We start from the raw sequence: 21455 nt of genomic DNA on the forward strand, positions 1-21455 counted from the left end.
ACTACAAGGGCTTCCACTCACTGAATGTGCAGTTGGTGTGCGACCACCAGAAACACATCCTGTAGGTGTGAGCACGGTTTCCAGGGAGTGTGCACAACAGCTACATCCCCAGTCGGTCATAGATCCCTGGAGTCTTCCAGGGTCCACAGAAGCTGCAGGGTTGACTCCTCGGGGACAAGGGCTACCTGCAGAAGCCGTGGTTGATGACACCCGTGCAGCGGCCTCAGACTGCAGCAGAGCGACGCTATAATGAGGCTCATGCAACAGCTCACAACTTGGTGGAGCAGACCATTGGAAGGCTGAAGATGTGGTTCTGGTGCCTGGACTGGTCTGGTGGAGCCCTGAAATACTGTCCGCAGAGGGTGTCACACATCGTCATCATCTGCTGTGCTCTTTACAACCCGACGCTGCAACGGGGAGATGAGCTGGCTGAGGAGGAGATGGAGGAGCTGCACGTCTCCTATGATGAGGAGGATGCTGACAGGGATAAGGGTGAGTGGGTCCTCGGTGGTGACAATGATGGGGATGAGGCTCTCGCACTGGCTAGATGAGGCAGGCACACTGGGAAGGCTGTCATAGTTGCCAGATTTGTGGAGGATGATGGTAACATGCAGTGAGGACACTCCATAGATCTTCACATAACCTCTGAGAATGTCTGACTCCTGTCTGGCTGAGGGCAGCTCACTCGTGCTCAATGATCAGGGTCATCTCAGAGATGCAGCCATAAAACTTTAGACACATCTGATGCTGTGTCCGCCTTCAGCACCTCAGCCCTTCAGGAGCTGGTGCACAGAGTCACTGCTTGCAGATGCTGGGGTGATGTGGGCCAGCCCCACCTTAAAGGTGCTGAGAGCACACAGAGAGAATGAGAGAACTCTGTGATCCCTGCCCACTACATTCTGGCAGCAAAGACCAGCACTGCCGAGGTGCAGGCATCAGTAATGTTTCCAGGGAGTGTGAGGCTGGACTATCACTTTGGTCTGAAAGCCGCACAGAGCACAGGAAAGAGGCCCTGGATGGAGACACCTGCCTTTATCTCGAGCAGAAAGGCTTCACAACTGAGTGACAAGAACACTGCTCATTAGAACAAGGAGCCACAGGCAGGGAGACATTCTTAGGAGTTTATTGACAATAGTGAACATTATGTACAAGTGATCAACATCCATGCACAGGCTGTGCAACTACTTTTACTGAACTTTCCTAACCCTGCCTCTACATCTTGGTGCTCTGTGGACATCCACAACAGAGCTGGAGGCAGCCTGCTGTCTGTGATGCCCTGTCTGTGATGGCTTTGGCAGGTGTCCTCTGGAGGGCTGAGACTCGGTGGGCCCCAGCCTGCTTTCAGGGTCCTGCTGTGTGGCAGTGGCCCCCTCCTCGGCCTGTGAAGCTGGATTTGCAGAGGTCACAGGAAGAAGGGGGTCAGATGGGCCGGTCACTCCCAGAATCACCTGGGTGGATGGCCCCAGGGTGTGCACCTGCTGATCCTCCTCCCAATGGATGCCCAAGGCCCCCTGGCTGACTCTGTGTGTGGAAGGGGTAGCTGGGGTGAGATCGAGCTGCCCTGCACCCCTCTCGCCTACACACTGTTGGAGACCAATTATGGCATCAGTGATGGAGTTAAGCTCGTGCAGCAGTGCAGGAGTGATGTCCTGGACCAAGGTCTCATGGTAGCTGCCATCCTGCCAGTTTTGACCTTGGTGCGTTGCACTGCTGGCACTACTGCCTCAGCCTGAAGACAGATGGACTCCTCCATTGTGTCTTGCAATCTGTTGAGTACAGCGGATATCCCTTCCTGATGTTCCCGAGCTTGCCTTTGCAGCTCCAGCAACTGTGACATGACCAAGTCCAGAGGCTCATCAGCTGACTCAGGCTCAGCAATATTCTGGCTTTCAGCAATCCTCCGAGTGCTGGAGACCTGGGAAGTCCCTGCTGCCACCTGCTGTGGATCAGACAGTGTGAAGTGCTCACCAGATTGTGGTCCCGAGGCTACGCTAAAGCTAGGTCCCACCGAGGAATGAGTCTCTGCGTTGGTGGAGAGTGTGGGTGAGTGCTGTGATGGGGCTTCAGGGAAGGTGCCTTCAGTTTCCTTTTCAGAGGTTTCTTCGGGGCTTGATTGGAGGCCCTGGGTCATGGATTCTGTTGGCTGTTTGGCAGATGTGCCTGTGGAAGCAAAGAGAGATAATTAGTGCATGACAGTGGCCTGTGAAATATGACACATCACTCACAGCATGGTTGTCTGATGGATGTTTCACTGCTGGATCCTCATTTTGTAGAGCAGCACTGACCCCACTGTCAGCACAGGACCGGTCCAGCTGGATGGCTCTGTTTTTGAATTCTATCCAAAATTTAATTTCTAGCATCCATCCAGCTGTCTGTGACCTTTTCCTCCTGTTATAAGCCAGTTTGACCTGCATGGATAGAGATGTGGAGGGTGTATTCAGGACGCCTGCTGGGCCAGATGATAAGTATGTCTGGCCTGTGTGGGTGGTGAGTGGTCCCACGGACAGGATGAGGACATTGACAGTGTGTGTGAAAGAGTGAATGGTGATGTCCCTTGCACTGGCAGTGAGGGAGGGTCCTGTGGATGTGTGATGGGTTTTTGAGTATGTGAATTGGGAGTGATGAAAAGAGTGACTTACCCTGGTGGAACAGAGGAGATCATTCATCCTTTTGTGGCACTGGGTGGCTATCACCCTCTGCAGGGCGTTTGTGCTGACCACCACTGCCACCGCCTCCCAAGCCGGATTGGTGACTTTGCTGCCCATCCTGCAGTCAGAGCGGGGGTAGAGCACATCCTGGCGGGCCTGCCATGGCATCCAGCAGTCACTCGAGGGACCCGTCATTGAAGTGGGGGGCTGCAGTCTTTTTGCCTTTGCTGGCCATGTCTCCCAGGCAGCAGTGGTGAGCTGGTGGTGATGAGCGCTTTGCTGCAGCTGCCTTTTAAAGATGGCGGCCGGCGTGATGCAACAGCGGGGTCATGGCGAGCAGGGAATGAGAGAATGAGATTTTGCACAACAGAATTATAGAAAATCATTGATTCTATTCAGTCATTTGACTTTTACTGCGCAACTTCAGTTTCAACAACCTCAATGGGCTTTCCTGAAATCATTGGCGAGAGCTATGCCATATCCCCGCCAAGTTGTTTCCTAACAAGAGATCAACGCTTTTAATGAATAAACTAGGAATGACAACCACAGTAACAGGACCAGTAACTAAGCTACATCATAAATTAATCTTATACAAAGGAACAGGTAAACAATTTCATCCGCACCCCAAATCAATTCCCTTTAATTCAATAAACTTTTCGGAGAGAACTTCCCATCACCTGCCAAGATTAGTAAGCGCGCTGATCCTGTGGACCGAATTTTCCCTCAGTGGGGGATGGTCTGGACGATCAGCACCGGGCCGCGATTTCACACTGGGCAGAACTTAATTGGCTGCCCAGCGTGAAACACGAGCTGCAGTGCTGAGCGCTGTGTGTGCAGCGGGGTGGGGGGGCATGTGGATGAGCGCAAACTTGGCACATGCTCGTGAATGAGCATTTCATAATCTCCCCGACCCTGAGGCATAGAGCTGTCTCAGGGAGATGAAGAGATATTTTTTAAAATGTTTTAAATAAAAATGTAATGAAACATGTCCCCCAGATGGGTTGGTGGAGTGGGCGGTAAAATGGCAGATGGATTTTAACATAGAGAAGTGTGAGGTCTTACATTTAGGGAGGTCAAACAGTTACAGGGATTACACAATAAATGGAAATATACTAAGAGGGGTAGATGAAGTGAGAGATTTTGGTGAACAAGTACACAGGTCCCTGAAGGCAGCATTTCAAGTAGACAAGGTTGTAAAGAAAGCATATGGAATGCTCTCCTTCATTGGTAGAGGTGTAGAATATAAAAGTAAGGATATAATGTTGGAATTGTATAAAACACTGGTGAGGCCACAACTGGAGTATTGTGTGCAGTTCTGGTCACCACATTATAGGAAGGATGTAATAGCTTTGGAGAGAATGCAGAGGAGGTTCACAAGAATGTTGCCAGGGTTAGGATAGTGTAGCTACGAGGAGAGATTGGATAAGTTGGGGTTATTTTCCTTAGATCAAAGAAGGCTGAGAGGCGACTTGATTGAAGTGTACAAAATTATGAGGGGAATAGGTAGAGTGGACAGGATAAAATTTTTTCCCTTGATGGAGAATTCTAGAACCAGGGGACATAGATTCAAGATAAGTGGCAGAAGGTGTAGGAGGGACATGAGGAAGAACTTTTTTACGCAGAGGGTAGTGGGTGTCTGGAATTCTCTGCCCAAGTTTGTGGTAGAGGCAGAAACTCTAAACTCTTTTAAAAAGTACCTGGATCTGCACCTTAAGTGCTGTAAGCTGCAGGGCTATGGTGCAGGAAGGTGGGATTAGGAAGGGCACCTGGATGTCTTCGGGCTGGCATGGACAAGATGGGCCGAATGGCCTCTTTCTGTGCTGTAACTTTTCTACGGTTCTATGTCACTCTGTCACATGAGCAGGGACATGTTATTAATGAATAATTTAAGTTTTTATTTTACTTTTATTTGCTTTTGGAAACCTCATCCTACCCATGGGTGAGGTTTCCAAAAAAATGCAAAGGCCGCTTGGCCTTTTTGCCTGCCCGCCAACCATTAGGTTGGAAGGGCTGCGAAAATTTTGATTTAATTGATTAATTGAACTTAATGGCCATAACAGGCCTTTTTTTTTTGTTGGTGGGTGCGCTGCCAGCTCCGGCGTGAGCCCGACGGCCGAACTATTGTGCGCCTGCGCATTGATGTCGACACGCTCGGCCAATGTCAACGTACGTCATTTCATGCTTGAGCAGGTCGGGTGCGTGCCCGCCCGCTGAGCAAAAATTTCTGCCCCATATCTCTAAAGATAATGATCAATTTGCTTGCCTCAGCAGATGAGCATGGGGATACTTTACCCTTGAACAAAAAATCTCAAAGCCTTCCATTACCTAATTTATCCTCTCAATGAGTGTAGGAGAGACTCCCTGCTTGTTGTAAATTTTAGCAATCAGGACAGTATCACAGAGGGGAACACCACTCGAGTAGACAAACATAATAGGCGTGGTTTTTAACTTCTACTGTTCAGCTTTCACATGCCCTTTCTTGTGACTTGAAGATTGTGTCTCTGATCCATTATTCTGCTAGATCACTTCAACCTTAGGTCTTAGAACATGATATAAATAAAAATGTTTGGAAGGGAAAATGCAGGAGTCATTAATTTAGACAGTGTAAAGATAGAGCCCTGAATATGTACTCAGCACCGAACTTTTAGCTATACCATAGGTATTTTATTACCTAAAGCAGGAAATATCTGAAAGAAGGGTGCAATTCATACTTTGAGATTCAGGTATGTGCAATCTGGTTTTCTCTCAATTTTGCAGTTTATTAAATCAGAGCCTCAGAGGGAAAAAGGTTGCTTTGAAAAGCCACATAAGTTTCAATTTCTTCATATACAAGATAGTTTTCTCTGATACATTTCCTGTGTTCTGTTTCTGTTCCTGTGTTATATCAGATCAAAATGCTTCAATTTTAGAAAATTTGCAAAATGGAAAGAAAGTGCATAAAAATAATAAAATCTCAGGCCCTTTGGTTAGACATTTGTATTTCTTCAATAAGAATTGGCTGACTAGTTAATCTTGATTTTGAGATGAATGCGTATGGAAAATTATACTCCAGCAATATTATCTATTACATTTGATGACAGCAGTCAGGCTGTAATGAGTGCCTCAACGTCAAATCAAGCTAAACGATTGCCCATCTGTACAAGTGCTTTAAAAATATGCCTGATTGACTACAGATTGCTCTAATATAATGTTCAGGCAGTAATATTTTTGAGAATTACTTGAATTTTTTTAAATGAGCTTTTTTAAAATATTTGTTTCTGTATAAAATATGATACATACCTTTGTAGTCCCATCATCTTCTTTGAATCAGAAACTTACAAAATACACACAATTTTTACATTTGTAGTTTTTTTTTTATTGTTCCTGAGGTGTTTCTGCATTACACAAACTAGGACATCGGAAAACTTGTCTTAAAATAAGTGAACATTAATAAACTGACAAAGGTTTTTAGATTCAAAGAGGATGGGGATTAAATCAATTTAATTAATAATCAAATTAAAATCAACTAAAAATTAAATTTGTGCATCAATGTTACCAGCTAAGATAGTGTTGGAAGTCTCTATGCAGAAAAAACTCAACATATGCAACTAAAGTAGAAGTATCAAGCTAAATTCATAGCACTGATTAACAAAACAAAAGTCAGGAAAAACAACACATAATTATCCAGCCTAGCAAGTATTTCAGTAACAAATCACTTACTTTAGTCTTAATGATGAGAGGCAGTGGCAGGAGCAACAGTGGAGTGAGTAAAATGATTATCAACCTCCAATAGCACCAAAGGTTCCTGAGAAAATCCATTGTCAAAGTTGAATTGACAACTCTATCTGTCTTGGATCCACTGGCTATTCACAAGATTAAATAGTCCTCCATGAGTTAATCTTTAAGAAGCACCTCATTTTTAGTTGGCTCTGCAACAAATGGCAGAACTTGATCCTACAGGGAGTTAAAAATTAATCTTTGTTGCCTTAGGTGTCTAAAGCCAAATTCTCCAATGAATGGCTGATTTCTCTGTTACTATTGCAACATTACTGGTTTCCAATTTTGTTTTAATAAGGCATTTTGTGAAATTTGCGTAATCTATTTCACATTGCGGAATTTTATTGAAATAAATAGTACTGACCTGCCTCCAAATGCTAGATTTTAAATTCTCCATTTTTTCCCCTCCTGCTCTGTGCAGCTGGGTGCAGGAGAGTGTCAAAAATGAGTTTTTGACTTTCCCTTCCTTTGTCATAGCAAAGTACCCACTGTTCACTATGAAGACAACACTTGAATATAACTGTTATTTTAACTCCAATTGCCTGTTATGGGTTAGCAAGGGATAAGAAATGATCACTGAGAACACTTAGGCATGAACACATTTCCCACCTATTTCCATTATATAAAGAAAAAACCCCACTAGAGCTATACCTTGAGTGCCCTACCATCCATTCTTAATTAGCACATTCATTTAGATAATATCACCAACTTTAACTTTAACACCTATGTGTTCTATTGTACTATTGTTGTTGACATCTTTTGATGATCTGCTTCTATCACTGCTTGTTTGTCCCTACAACCACACCCCCACCTCTCTCTCTCTCTCTCTATCTCTCCGCCCCCCCCCACACACATCTTAAACCAGCTTATATTTCAACTCTTTCTTGGACTCAAACTCAAGTTCTGTCGAAGGGTCATGAGGACTCGAAACGTCAACTCTTTTCTTCTCCACCGATGCTGCCAGACCTGCTGAGTTTTTCCAGGTAATTCTGTTTTTGTTTTGGATTTCCAGCATCCGCAGTTTTTTTGTTTTTAATGCTGAAAGGCAACCTGAAGCAGTGAGCAGAATCTTGTTGTGGCGGAGGGGGTCTTGCCTGCCAGCTGGAGAGCTGGAGAGAGACCCAAGCTGCCTTTTTTCGGGAAGACCCACAGCCAATCGGGCAGTAGCAAAGCCAGCAGCAGGCCTGCCCCTGAAGTCAAGACCTCAGGGGCGGAAGTCATGCCTAGCGTGAGCTGCTAGCCAATCAGAGGCCGGCAGCTGTTACAGTCAACAGTGACACTGAGGCAGCCGTGGCTGCTGCCAGTAGGACAACCGCCAGGGTCCCAGGATCATACAGGACCTAGGCCACAGGTAAGTAATGAATTGTGGTGTTTTACTGGGTGGGGATTGCAGAGAGGGTTGGGGGTGGGGAGGCAGGTTGTCAGAAGCAAGAGCAGGGGTGTGGTTCTCAGTGGACTGCCTCCTCCTAATGTCAAGTCCCTTGGTCAGGCACTGATTGCCTTTGATTGAGGGGCCCACCCCACGGTTCCATGGTGTCAAGCGGCCCACACAAGTTCACCTGTAGTGCGTGCTGCACGGCAACAAGTTTGCCTTCAGCTGGATTAGTGGCAGCAGGGTGAGGGCTTAAATGGTCACTAATTACCCAGTTAAGGGCCTCAATTGGTGGTGGGGAGGGGGGGGTCGACCATGGGTCTACCCATCCAGAACTCAAGTCTGGTGGAGGTGGAAAGGCAGTGGGATTCAGGTACCCACCACTCTGTCTAATTACATGGGGAGGAATTTTACAGCAGGGGAAGGGCTGGAAAGTGCGGCCAACTATTCAAAAGTCCATTGGCTTTGGCTGGACCCGAAGATCTCACCAGCAGATGGGCTGGAAAATTCCCTCCAAGTTCTTCCCACCTCCAAGTTCACCAGCAACGAGAGCAAAAGGTTCCGCCTACTAACTCTGTTTCTCTCTATGGATACTGCCTGACCTGCTGAGTATTTACAGTCTTTTCTGTTTTTGATTCCATTCAGTATAGCTGTGTTTTCATTACAGGATTGTTATTAATACTTTTGAATCATGTTTAATGATAACGTTCAATACATAATTTGGGTTTTCAGTTTCTTGTGACTGTTGTTAGATAGCAATCTAAGATTCTTAGTGACATTTTGTATTCCATAATTCCATAATCTTTATCCATGAAAATTCAGAAATCAGTAATCTTGCTGGATAGGACCTTGTTTTGCTCCCCTCCCCCAACCTCCAACAAGGAATAACCTGTTTCTTGTCAAGGGTCACACATGGAATAATGACCTCCAGGCTGTGGAATCCAATCCCAATGAGGAGTTAAAAACAGAAAATGTTGGAAAAACTCAGCAGGTCCAACAGCATCTGTGGAGAGAGAAACAGGTTTAACGTTTCAAGTTTGTATGACCCTCGTTCAGAGGTGAAGAGAAGTGGTAATGTGATTAAATTTATACTGTTAAAGGAGGGTGGGGCAGGTGGAGCTGGATAGAAGGTCTGTGATAGATGGGGACAAAAGAGAGATTGACAAAGATGTCATGAGCTAAAGGACAAAGGGAGTGTTAATGGTGGTGGTTAGTGCTAAAAAAAGGTGCTGATAGTGGCATAAAGGTAAGAAAACAGAATGTGCTAATAGCAGTACAAGGATAGCATTGTGTGAAAGAACATCATGGAACAAGAAACAGATGGCCCGGTAGGGGATGCAGTGTGGGGAGGGGCCAGTGGTGGGGGAAAGAAAAGGATAGAAAATGGAATAAATTTTTTCCCCCAAATACCAGAAACACAGAGTACTACTACCATTCCTCCAAACCTGACAGACCGAGATGTGGATGGATTATCAAGCCTCAAGATCGTCTGAATTCATAAAGTCGGAGACTTGAGATGAGGGAGAAGGAAGAGCAAATAAATTTTAATACTCGGTTGGAAGGGAGGAAAGTTTTCTTTTGAGAAGAAAGGGGGATGTTGTATGATGTTTTATGTGCCTGCATCCATTGTAATGTAAAGGTGCTCAGCCGAGCAAGGATTAATGTGGGACTGGAGAATAGCACTGCCCACAGTATGATGTAGAGTGTCACATGGTAATAGACTCGAGAGAATACTCTAGGAACAGCTTACCTGCATGGCAGCAGCACCATGCATGACATTAACTGGGATCTATACATAGTTAAATATTAGCAATAAATGGTTCATGCTTAAACATGAAAGTCTCAAGATCTCATTATTGCGACAACAAATGAACCCATAATACAACAGGATGTTAGGTAACTAGATGAGGGAGAAAAGAGCAGAAGGATATGCAGATAGAGTTACACGCATTAGGTTGGGACAAGGTTCCTGTGGAGCGTAAACACTAGCATAGGCTGAATGGCTCATTTTTGTGTTGCAAATTCTAAGTAACCATGCGTGCGGTAAAGATATTATGATCAATTAAAGCAGCCACTTATTTATGTCTGAACAATAAATGAACCAATCACACAGATACCAATGAATTTGCCAACACATCTCACATGAAATGGAAGATCACATTGGCTCAATAATGCAGCTCTGTCACCAAATAAAAAAAAAAATTAGCTAAGGTTCATCATGGAAATTTAAGCTAATGCAGTTTACTTGTAAAGAACTTAATGATTTTTGTTTTAAAAGGAGTTCATAATTAGAATAACATAGTGGGGAGGACTTTCCCCCAGTTAGGGGGGAAGTTGAAATGTGGGCGTGCAGAGGTGCGTCTCCAATTGGCGCCCCGGGTCGGGGATGTGCTGCCATTTTACGTGGGTGGGCCAATTAAGGCCCGCCCAGCGTGACTTCTGTGCGGAAGCGCTATGTGCTCCCTGTGTGGGGGGGGGGGGGGGGGGGGGGGCGGAATCCCTAAACCCGAGAGTGCGCTCTTTCACTCATACACACCAGAAGAGCGCACTCATCTCCCTGAGGCTAAGTGCTGCCTCAGGGAGATCATCTCTACTGTACAAATTATTAAAAATAGAAAAACAAATTCCCTGACATGTCCCCTCTTGTGACACTGTGGATGAGGTTTCACACTTTTTCTAATGCCCGCCAGTGCTCCTGACCTGCCTACCAACCTAATGGTTGGACGGGCAGGTCTATTAATTACTTAAATGACTCTGTGGCCATTGACAGGTTGGTGGGTGCACAGCTGATTTTGCTGAGCTCTCACCTACCAGAAAATTTAAATGTGGTGGGGTGATGTCGGGAGTCCTGCCCAACGTCACCACACATCAATTTACGCACTGGCAAGCTGCCCCCCCACCCCCCCGCCCCCTGTCCAGTCTTTAGAGTGTAACAAATACATTCCACTTCAAGAGACAGGGTCGTGAGAATAGAGCTAAAGCAATTAGTCAAGGTAATCTCAGCCCTAAGATGTTCTCTTGCCTTGATCATAGTCAAGTTTTTTTTTTGTTCACGGGATGCAAGCGTCAATGGGAACGCCAGTCCTTTATTGCTTATCTGTAATTGTCCTTGAGAAAGTGGTGGCGAGCCATCTTCATGAACCACTACAACCCATGTGGTGTAGGTACAGGGCTGTTAGGAAGGCAGTTCCACATTTTTGACCCAGAGACAGTGAGGATTCCAAGCACCCCTTCCAGCCAAAATGCACCTCCATGGTAAGAGATGCAGGTGAACTTTATGTCGTGTTGACAAGTTATATTCTTGGGCCATCTGCTGATGCTAACAGCTAACAAACAGCATGGCTAATATCAGCTGCACGCACTAATCAGTCTAACTATTAGGCAAACCAAAGTTGGTGTGCTGCTTTCATCTCAATCAACGACTGCAGGTTAATCATGCATCACATTACGCATGATATTTCCAGGAGCTACCAAATTTTGGAGTTTCCCTTCAATTTTAGAATTGTGGTGCTGATACACAGCACGCACCTTTCATGTAAAACGATGTTCTCTAACTTGGGAATTAACAATCATTCACTCTCCTGCTCTACCTGTGTCATTCCATGGCACCACCCCCACCCCCATCCCTACCCCCACCACTACTGACCATCCAAGTTTACTAATATTCTAAAATTTAACATTGCTACTAAACTAGTGTGGCCAATTCTATTACTCATGAGGCAATGAATTACACATGCAGATTGCAAATTAATTTTACAAAGGGTTTCAGAATATGTGGATAACAGAGGGAAGGCAGGCTTCAATTTAATTTCATTATTAGATTAAGACAGTATAATGTTCTAGAGACAGTATTCTTTTGGTTTCCAAAGCTACCTTGCAAATAATTTCTTAACACAGTAAGTGCTGGGAATGTGGAAGTTACCACCACACAGAGTGCTTGAAGCTTGAATAACGCTGACATATTTAAGTGGAGGCTTCGTATTTGCATAAGGGAGAAGCAAGAGGGACATTGAGGGATGATGTAATTAGAGAGGGAATATAAACATTGGCACAGACCAATTGAGCCAAATGGCCAAATGGTTCTGTACATTCTCTGCAATTCCACATGTTTGCAATGTTCGGGTAATATCTGCACAACCACTTTAATAAAGAAATAGACATAGATCCTGAGAAGAGATAGTGTAGTGAGGTCAGCATGCGTGTATTGTCAAATAAACCCATAGTAAAACAGAGAATAAAGATTTGGAACTGCATTGGCTTCTGCCTTGGCAAAACAGGAAATCCATTTGCAGTACAGAGGAAGGTAATCTATCCCCCTTTGTGATGTTTTTGCTTTTGTTGTTATCTTAGAAATGGTTAGTGTTAAAGTTCTTTTTACAAAGGGCAATGTCGTGGTTATGTTCTTGGATTAATAATCCAGAAAAAGTGAGGTCAAATCCCACCATAGCAATTTGAGGATTTGAATTCAGTTTAAAGAATCTGGAAATGAAAAGTTGACATCTGTAAAAGTGATCACGGAGCTATTGGATGGTTGTTTAACTAGTTCCTTTAGGGAAGGAAACCTGCCATCCTTACCCAGTCTGACCTAGATATAAGTCTATTGACTGAGTTTTAACTGCCTGACAATTAGCAATGTTCAATACTTGCTTGTCTTGCTAATGAGGAACATCCAATAATTAATAAACAAAAATTTACTTACATTATTTGTTCTGAAAACCATTGTAATTGTATTAATAGTCAAATTCCCATCAGGGTTAATTGTTTCAGTTCTGGAAATTATTAAAACTGCCCTCTGATAATCACACCTTATCCAACTAACAGAGTGCAGTTTAGATGATATCACAAATTGCAGAGAAAAATTGTATGAAATTTCTCCAATTATCAATATTTTCAACAATGACTTTTACTTTCAAAAATAGTGAAAGGACATACTGGCAGTCGGATGATTTGGAAATCTCAGAGTTTAATTTTATTTGTCATATTTTAATTAAAGTCATGTAAATTGTTTCCACTTTAAATAAATTCCAAGGCTTTTATAGATTACCAGCCAAAGCATTTATTACTTAGATTCACATAATCATTAGTTGACATAACATTCCAAGTACGTTCCAGCTTTCAATTCCATCACTTGCACAAATAATGTCAGATGTTGAGGAGAGTCCAGAGGGACAAACCTCTTTCAAAATTGGCTGCAGAGATAGATAGACTGTTAAGCAAAGTGAATCTTGGTAGAGTCCAATTTTTTTCTCCAAATTTGTACAGTGACTATGGAGGCAGAGCGTTAATGCTCTATCATATATGAGTTACATTTGTACAAGAGTTTATAAAGGAAATATTATTTTTTCCTAATATTACTGTGAGATACTTTAAAGCAGGCTTGTGGGGGCTGTGTTGTATGTGAGAGTGTGTGTGTGTGTGTGTGCGTGTGTGTGTGTGCGCGTGTGCATGTATGTGTGAGAGAGACTGATTTAATTAAAATAAATATGGTCAGACTGCAAGGTTTGCATCATTAAATGGGTTAAGTGTAAAACAGGCATTTTAAAATGGAAATGGATAAGCTATGTAAGATAGATAAATAGGCCAGGCCTAACATTTTCATTTGTAGATAAGTTGAGAGGTTGTTTGAATTTCAAAGGAATAGGAAAAGGTGTTTTACAACTGGCAAAATAGATAAGACAAAGTTATTAAGTTTATTTTTTCCTGAAAGTGCAGGCCATAATGACAACATGAAAGATTTTTATATTCTGGGAAAAGTACCTTCCAAAGAAAGGGTGAAACAACGGGATTTACAGATCAAAAGGGAGAAAATACATTTAAAGAAAGATGGAAAGCTGTAAGGGGAGTGGCCATGTGAGTTCTTGAAAAGTGGACTGTGAAACAGACCTGTGAAAAAGTAGCCTCTAGTCACCAGAGAAGCATTTGCTTGTTGCAGAGAGAAAGGTTTTGTTAAAAGCCTTGGAACTCTGTTGTCGAGTGAGAGGGAGAGTGAAGCAGTGAAACACTTCCCTTATAGCAACAGTGGGTGCTTGTGGTAATATTGCTGGATGTTTTTTAGATTAAGAATCTATTTAGACTGTTGCGTGAAAAGGGGTGTGTAGTTGAGAGCCTAGCTAAGTAGAAATCTTTTGGGAATTGTTATAAGACTAAGTTTAACAGTGTAACTGTGATCTTGTGTGTTTAACTTCTTTGTTTCTTTTGTTAATGTTTTAACTTAATCCTTAAGCTCTCTAAAGATGGTAGTGGACTCTTTATTTCTGACTTCAGTGTACATACCTTCTCGTAATAAATACAAATTGCAAAATTGTTGTGATAGTTTGGCCAAGTTTCCCTTTGGGATTTGGTCAGCCTGGCAAGTACCACTTGCCATATCATAACAAGTTTTAAAACAGACACCATCTTTTATCATGTTCACTCCATTCTCTGGCAAATTAAAAATATCATAATGAAACATAAAAATGAAGTTGTGGAGTGGTTAACCCTTACATTCTATATTGCTAAATGATCACCTAAGATAAATCAAGAAGTTGAGCATAGTCTGTGTCTAATTTTGCAGTCAGATTGACAAATGAGTACATTAGTATGATGTGTCTGCATTCTGTCAACAGATTATTGTGTTAACTTCACCACCAAAGATAAAATAGACTGACAAATGTTCCATCTGTGATTCAAAGGTGTTGAGAAGTGGCCTTGGTAGCTCTGTATTTCTTTTGAGAGTCAAGGACCCAATGATCCAATTCAAATCTTTAACAGGTTAGTTTTACATACAATTTTGCCAGATTGCAAGTAGGTATTTCAGAGATGATAGCCAATGATGCTTTTCCTTCTGAGCAAAATTAAAGAAAAAAAATTTGCCAGACAGTGCTCCAACTAAATCTATATTTCCATTTTAAAACCTGCGCAAATAGCCCCAAAAATTGTTAAAATAAATCCATATGGTGGTTGGGCAGCATTCCACCCCATACTACATCACAGTATCTGCTGCCTATATGAACTGTCTAATAGCAGCCACTCAATTAAATTGCCTTTATTTAAGTAGATCATCTGAATTTAAATTTACATATATATGTTCATTACTTTGCACTCTCATTTACACATTTCGCCATTCTCGCTTGGAGACCAACAAGATGATTTAGCCAAGGTACATTCTTTAAGGAGTACTTGCCAAAGTGGCAAGAATATTGGAGGAAAAATAAACAATTTTACCAAGGTACAATATCATTTAATAATGCTTGCCAGGGTGGCAAGAAAATTGGAGAAAAAATATTCTATTTAGACTCAGTAACACAATTTAAGGATTCAGATACTTGGGCTGACTGTTCACCACTAAATATGGAAGAGCACACCCTACTGCAGCAGTAAATGTTCATCTCCTACTATCTGTTTCACTGATTTCCATATTATTCACAATCTCCAGTATTGCAGACATGTAGTAATATGCATTCAGAGGCGTCTTGGGCAGTTAAATTTTATCTGATGGTTACAGGACCTGCAAAAATTCAATGGAGCACCACCCCCTCTTAAACTATATAAAATCCATTACATTTCTACTTCTCTTTAACTCCCTTTCTCTCTCCACAGATGCTGTTAGACCTGCTGAGTTTTACCAGCATTTTCTGTTTACATGTCATTTGCATCTGTTCATGTAATTTTATCCTCCATCTTGTCCCTACTTTCTTGCATCCAAATTATCTTCCTCTGTCAAAAGGTCCTACACCTGTGAACATTTTTATGGCTGTTTTTATTCATACTTTTTGATAGTTTGAAAACTGCAGTCATTGAGCAATTTGGGTAGTGTTTCCTCTGGTCAATTTTCCCGAGTTTCCAGGAGGTTCAGTATAAATATATGCCCAGACTGAATCCAATGCTCTGAAATTATAACCAACTTCATCACTGTGCGAAGGGTGAAATATGTAAAATAATATGTTGCACAAATTTGATTCAGATAATGCAAAAGACTATTAAAGGAGATATGTGTATTCGGCTCAAATCACAAACTTAGTCAGTCTGGGGGACTGTTAGAGCCTGGCCTTTAGGGTCATCAAAACGGTCATTAGTTGTCAACTGCATGATCATGTGGATGCCATAGGTAAGGACATACAAAAGAACCAGCAATGTCACCAGGGCCATCCAGATTGCACGAGTGAAGAACGAGGTACAGTCACTTGCATAAGAAAATAGGTTGTTCTCCACATTGAAACCCTGAATCTGTTGAGGGAAAAAAAGATATAAAAACAAGAACATTTGAAACACTGGTCTGTATTTTAGTCAAGACCAAGTTTGGAGAACAGAGGCTTCCAGTGGCTTCTGAACAGAGCAACACAACAAATCTTGTAATTTAAGTTAGCTTGGAAGCTTGATTCAGAATAGACTTCACCTAAGTGTTTCCATAACAAACTTTAGGCTTACATCACCAGATATACTGTAAAATTGAATACAAAAACACTATAAAAAACCCAAGTATTGCAGGTGGTGAAAATCTGAAATAAAAGTAGAAAATGCTACAAACACTGAGCAGGTCAGGCTACAACTGTGGAAAGAGAAGCAGGGTTAACATTTCCTTTGATTTGAAACCTTAATGCTGTTTCACTTTCTACAGGCACTTTCTGCCTAACCTGCTTAGTATTTACAGCACTTTAGTTTCCAAGATTTTTGCTACACCAATCCCAAAAGCACTTTACAATTCTGCTGAGGCAGACCAGCATTATGTAAGCAAGATAATACATACGAGTTGGTCTTTCACAGATCTAGCTTCACTGGCCACCATTCAATTTTGACCAATTAGACATCAACTTTAACTCAGTGGGAACACTCGCCCCCTGAGTCAGATGATACAAGACTCACTTAAGAGATTTAAGTACATAATTGAAGCTAACACTTCAATGTAGTATGGAGAGTGTCCTGTACTGTTGGAGGTGTCATTTTTTCAATGGGGTGTTATATTGAGGCTCCCCTGCTCACTTAGGTTGACGTAAAAGATCCTATATCACTAGTCAAAGAACAGTAGGAGAGTTCTGTTGTCCTATTCTCTGTAGCCAATGCTTATCCCTCAGCCAACACTACTAAAAGAAACAGATCATTATCTGTATCATTGCTGTTAGTGGGACCTTGCTGTGTGTAAATTTGCTGCCTCATTTCTAACATTACAACAATCACTACGTTTCAGCAAGTACTTTCTTAACTGTGAAATGCTTTGGGACATCCCAAGGTTGTGAGATGTGCTATATGAAGTTCTCTAAAGAGCTACTTCTTCAATTCATCTTAATTAGCAGAAACCAAGTGCAGATGTAGCCAGTGAAATGTTCTTCACTCATGCATTGGAAAGCACATTCTGACATTTCCTACTGCACAGGGTACAGCGCATTGGCAGCTTCTGTTCACATAATGATGTGAAAGTGTCAGTAATGCACTAGCAGGCACAAGAAGTAGCATTACTGCACCTTTTGTTGAAGGTGGTCTAAAAGGTTATTGTTCAGGGCAAACTTGTTTACAGTTTCTCAGGTAACAAAAGGAAAAGTCAGAAATCTGATGAGACCATTTGCTAGCAGTGATGCAACCTGATATTTATTGTCCTCTCATACCACCTGAAGTTAGAGTGGATTTTAAGGCAACTTGCCTAACACAGCAAGACTATTGTGGAATTAAGATTCCAGCTTTGCCTCCAACTGAAACTGTTGACAATGCCAAACATATACCATCTGTGCTGCTGGGGCTTGACCATCAGGTTGCTATTTTGGTTCCACTCACATATGAACTAGGCTAAGTCAATTGTTAATTTTAAGACTGAGGTAGATAGATTTTTGTCAGCCAAAGGTACCAAGTCATATGGAGCAGAGGTGGAGTTAGTTTGCATATCTACTATGGTCTCATTGAAAGGCTGAGTGGGCTTAAGGAGTAAATGGCCTAGTCATGTTTCCATGTTCCTAACTGACCTCTCAGCCCCTACAGAACAAAAATACATTGTCCCCGGTGTTGAAGTCTAAATATGGCAAGTGAGTCATGAATTAGAGTTGCTAACCCTGCCAGATTATCCTGGAGCTTCCCAGAATTGAGGTCTGATTTCCTAGAATTGCTGTGAGCAACCTGGGAAATGGTCACCAATGAAAGGAGGCATTGCTTTGAGGGGTCAGTGCTGAAGTCAGTCCTCAACAGTGTTGATTCAATACATGTGTCTTGGGCCAGTCTGTGAGCATGGCAGCTATCCAACCTGGTTGGAAATTAATATAACCAAGAAGCAGATAGTTCATTACTCATCACTTGGTGATGGATGAGGAGTAGGACTTATCTACTGTGGAGAATCCGTAAAATTTTTCAGGCAATGAAATTAGATCTTAGACCTAACGCACATGCTTCAGATCCTGAAAGTCCATTCATTTTGTTAAAATTGCTACATCTTCCCCATATGTAGGTTTTGCTTATTAAACATGTAGCTCTGTACAGTGCAGCCACGTTCAAAAAACAGGTTCTCTTAATCCAATTCATGCATGACACATCCCAGGACAATAATACAAAAAAGAATTAAACAGAGACAAAGGAAAAAGAGCCAAAACATAGTTTTTAACCAAGAGGCCTGAAAAATCACTTATAACCTATTGAAATGGCAAGCTTGCAAGCCTGAGATTCCAAATATATAGCCCTTAGCATACTGAGAATTTAAATAATTATGGTTCCAGGTCAATTTACATATTGCTTTGAAAAGAGATGCATATTTCAAGTTCCGAAGAGGGGTTTTTCTCCACAGACAGACCTGTTGACTTTTTCCAGCACTTTGCTTTTATTTCAGATTTCCAGCATCTGCAGTATTGTGAATTTATTTATATAAATAATGTAAGGTTTGGTAGAGAATAACCATTTTTGCATCTCTCATATCTATCATTAAATCAACAATTGTATTTGTTAATAATTAACAGAGTTACACAGGTGAATTTGTTCAATGTCAACTATTTACCTGAAATTCAGAAATGGTGATGGTCCAGGCTTCAGCCGCCTTGTTAGCAGGAATAAGCGTTGCACCATAAAGTCTACTGGTCCCCACTAACTGACAGTGAAAGGAATACTCCTGTGGTGCTGAGATACTGGACGCATTAAACATTGCGATATTGAGCTCGTCCTGCACAATTTCAACAAAATCCAACCTGAACCAGTTTCGTGCTGATCCAGTGTAGAACTTGGTCCTCATTAAAAACCTTTGAAGGGAAACAAAACATCCAAAACAAAAACAAAAACAGAATTATCTGGAAAAACTCAGCAGGTCTGGCGGAGCATCCAAACCCTTTTTGGCAACGTCTTATGGCTTAGTAAATTATTTGTTCTAAAGAATTCAGTTTCCCCCTGGCATGCCACAAAAAAAATCTGACTAATGTGAGAGATTCAACACAGATTCAACAACAGAATTGTTAGGCCCTTGTGACAAATTTACTTCAAAAAGTGAAAACCGTGAAGAAATTAGCATATAAGAAATAGCCATGGATGAGGAGCAGAGAAGAGACAGAGAGAAATAGCAGCAAAAAGACAGAAGCTACAAGAAAGGACCACATTCATCGATTCACTATGTACAATATCATGACATTGGATAGTAATAATATGAAATAAAAGTATTATATAAAATTCAGGTGAAAATGAAGACTTCAAAACTGGGACAGAATTGTGTTTGCAAGTTTTGGGTCTATTATTTCCTGCCCTTTAATCCCATTGTACATAAGGATAACATTTAGTCTTTATGATCGATGAATAACATGGGAAGTCAGCAAGTAATATATTAAACATCTTGCATCTAAACATACTTCCTGTTAATTTCTTACACTATAAATTTCCATGTCCATATTTATAATTGGAAATGTCTTGTAAAATTTGCAACTTGTAAATGCACATCCTTCCAGTGAAGCTGCTGCATTGTCAGATAATACCAAACAATCCTCTATTCTCTCCATGAGAAAATTAAAACACTGGAAAAAAAATTATACCCTAAAAAATTGCTTCTTTCTGATCAGGCATATGTTTCTGTTGTTTAAGAGATGCTGTTGCGGGCAATGCAAAGTCACATGATTTCTAACCCGTCCACCTTCCTACTGCACAAGAGGTGCCATTTCGGTTGTGTGTGGTGGCTCCACCTGAGCCTCAGTCCTCAAAGTAGCTTCTTCTCCTGCTTCTGGTTCCAAGGTTTCTAGCCTCATTCTCCTCTTGATTGTCTCCAGTTGGATCACTTGTTGCTCACTTGATTAATTGTCTATTCCCTCTCAAAGGCCGCCACAAAAAAGTTACCTCTCAGCCACAGATGAGCGGGAATCCCAATTAGTTTGGCCCATGTCTACTACTTGCTTCTTATAATTGACATTCAGGCTACGTCTCCCACTTAGAGCTTTTCATTGGTGTCATCAGCATGCTCCATGCTGCTCTCCTACTGAAACCCGCTCCAATGTCTTTGGGCCTACACTTCTTCTCAGCTGCTCCTACACACATGCCCTGTTAACCCAGCCTCCCAGAAGCTCAGCTTCACTAGAAGCACTGGGCCTATAAATCTGCCACTGAACCAGGGAAACAAGCATAAATGTTAGGAACAAAAACAGAATTACCTGGAAAAATTCAGCAGGTCTGGCAGCATCGGCGGAGAAGAAAAGAGTTGACGTTTTGAGTCCTCATGACCCTTCAACAGTTCTGTTGAAGGGTCATGAGGACTCGAAACATCAACTCTTTTCTTCTCTGCCGAAGCTGCCAGACCTGCTGAATTTTTCCAGGTAATTCTGTTTTTGTTTTGGATTTCCTGCATCCACAGTTTTTTGTTTTTATCATAAATGTCAGGAGCCAGGTGCAACTTTAGACCTGGTGTCAGTCTAGTTTAAAAGCTGTTACCACATTAAAGAGCTTTTGAAAACCTTTTGATTGTTCAAAAGCAAATCTCTGTCACTTAATCAGAAATGGTAGCTAGGCTTACCTGATTTCCAGAGTGTTAATGCGGATACTTGGATTTTTTTGCAGTGAATACTTGAGGGATAACCTAAAGTAAGGTACATAAAAATATGAGGTGTCTTTATTAAAGCAAACTTTAAAATTGAAGTTCAAAGATCTAAGTCCAAATTTAAAAGCACAAGATAGCACAGCTTGGAAAACTCTGGAATGACTAATATCCTATAAAATCCAAAATTTGGGAAAGTGGAATAAAAATATTATTGAAAAGTAATATTAGATCCTCCTACAACAGCTATATGAGTAAAGCCTCACTTCAGGACTTGAGAACATATAACCTAGGCTTATACTTCAGTTCAGACCTGAGAAAGTACAGCAATGATATTGGTAACGCGATATAGTACCCAGGAAGAACATGAGCATTCCTGGGCATTTAGCAAAAGAAAAAGCCAGCAAAGTGCAGACTGTGGTTGCTGTGATATTATGCACCAAATTCAGAGTAAAATGCAGCTCATGCACATTGTAAGCCAATGTGAAAAATAAATGTGGGTATCACCACACTTACCTCACCAACCTTGTATATGCCAGAAATTCGTTCTTGGTTTATTCCAAGATTCTGAGCATAGGTAAGATAGTATTCACTTGTTCTCTCACATGCATTCCTGCTGATCTGGTGCGGCTCTTTGTTGCAGGGGTGCCCTCACCTCCAAAATAATCATCTCTCTGTAAGATATCATGCAGCTGGACTTCCAAACTCATCAAACCAAATGGGTCAGTTC

General features: G+C 41.9%; 1 protein-coding gene across 1 annotated transcript in view; it reads right to left on the reverse strand.

Annotated features, from left to right (window-relative positions):
* Positions 1-12812: 12812 nt before the first annotated feature.
* The window catches only part of LOC121292911 (V-type proton ATPase subunit S1-like), an 82993-nt gene continuing 74350 nt past the window's right edge, over positions 12813-21455 (reverse strand). The window contains exons 8-10 of the mRNA XM_041215380.1: positions 20705-20767; positions 18722-18959; positions 12813-15981 (exon numbers count right to left, since the gene is read on the reverse strand). Coding sequence (XP_041071314.1) covers positions 15772-15981; positions 18722-18959; positions 20705-20767 — 511 coding nt within the window. The 3' untranslated portion in view covers positions 12813-15771. The remainder of the gene's footprint in view (positions 15982-18721; positions 18960-20704; positions 20768-21455) is intronic.

Source organism: Carcharodon carcharias, chromosome 21, assembly GCF_017639515.1.
Source record: "Carcharodon carcharias isolate sCarCar2 chromosome 21, sCarCar2.pri, whole genome shotgun sequence".
Lineage (NCBI taxonomy): Eukaryota > Metazoa > Chordata > Chondrichthyes > Lamniformes > Lamnidae > Carcharodon > Carcharodon carcharias.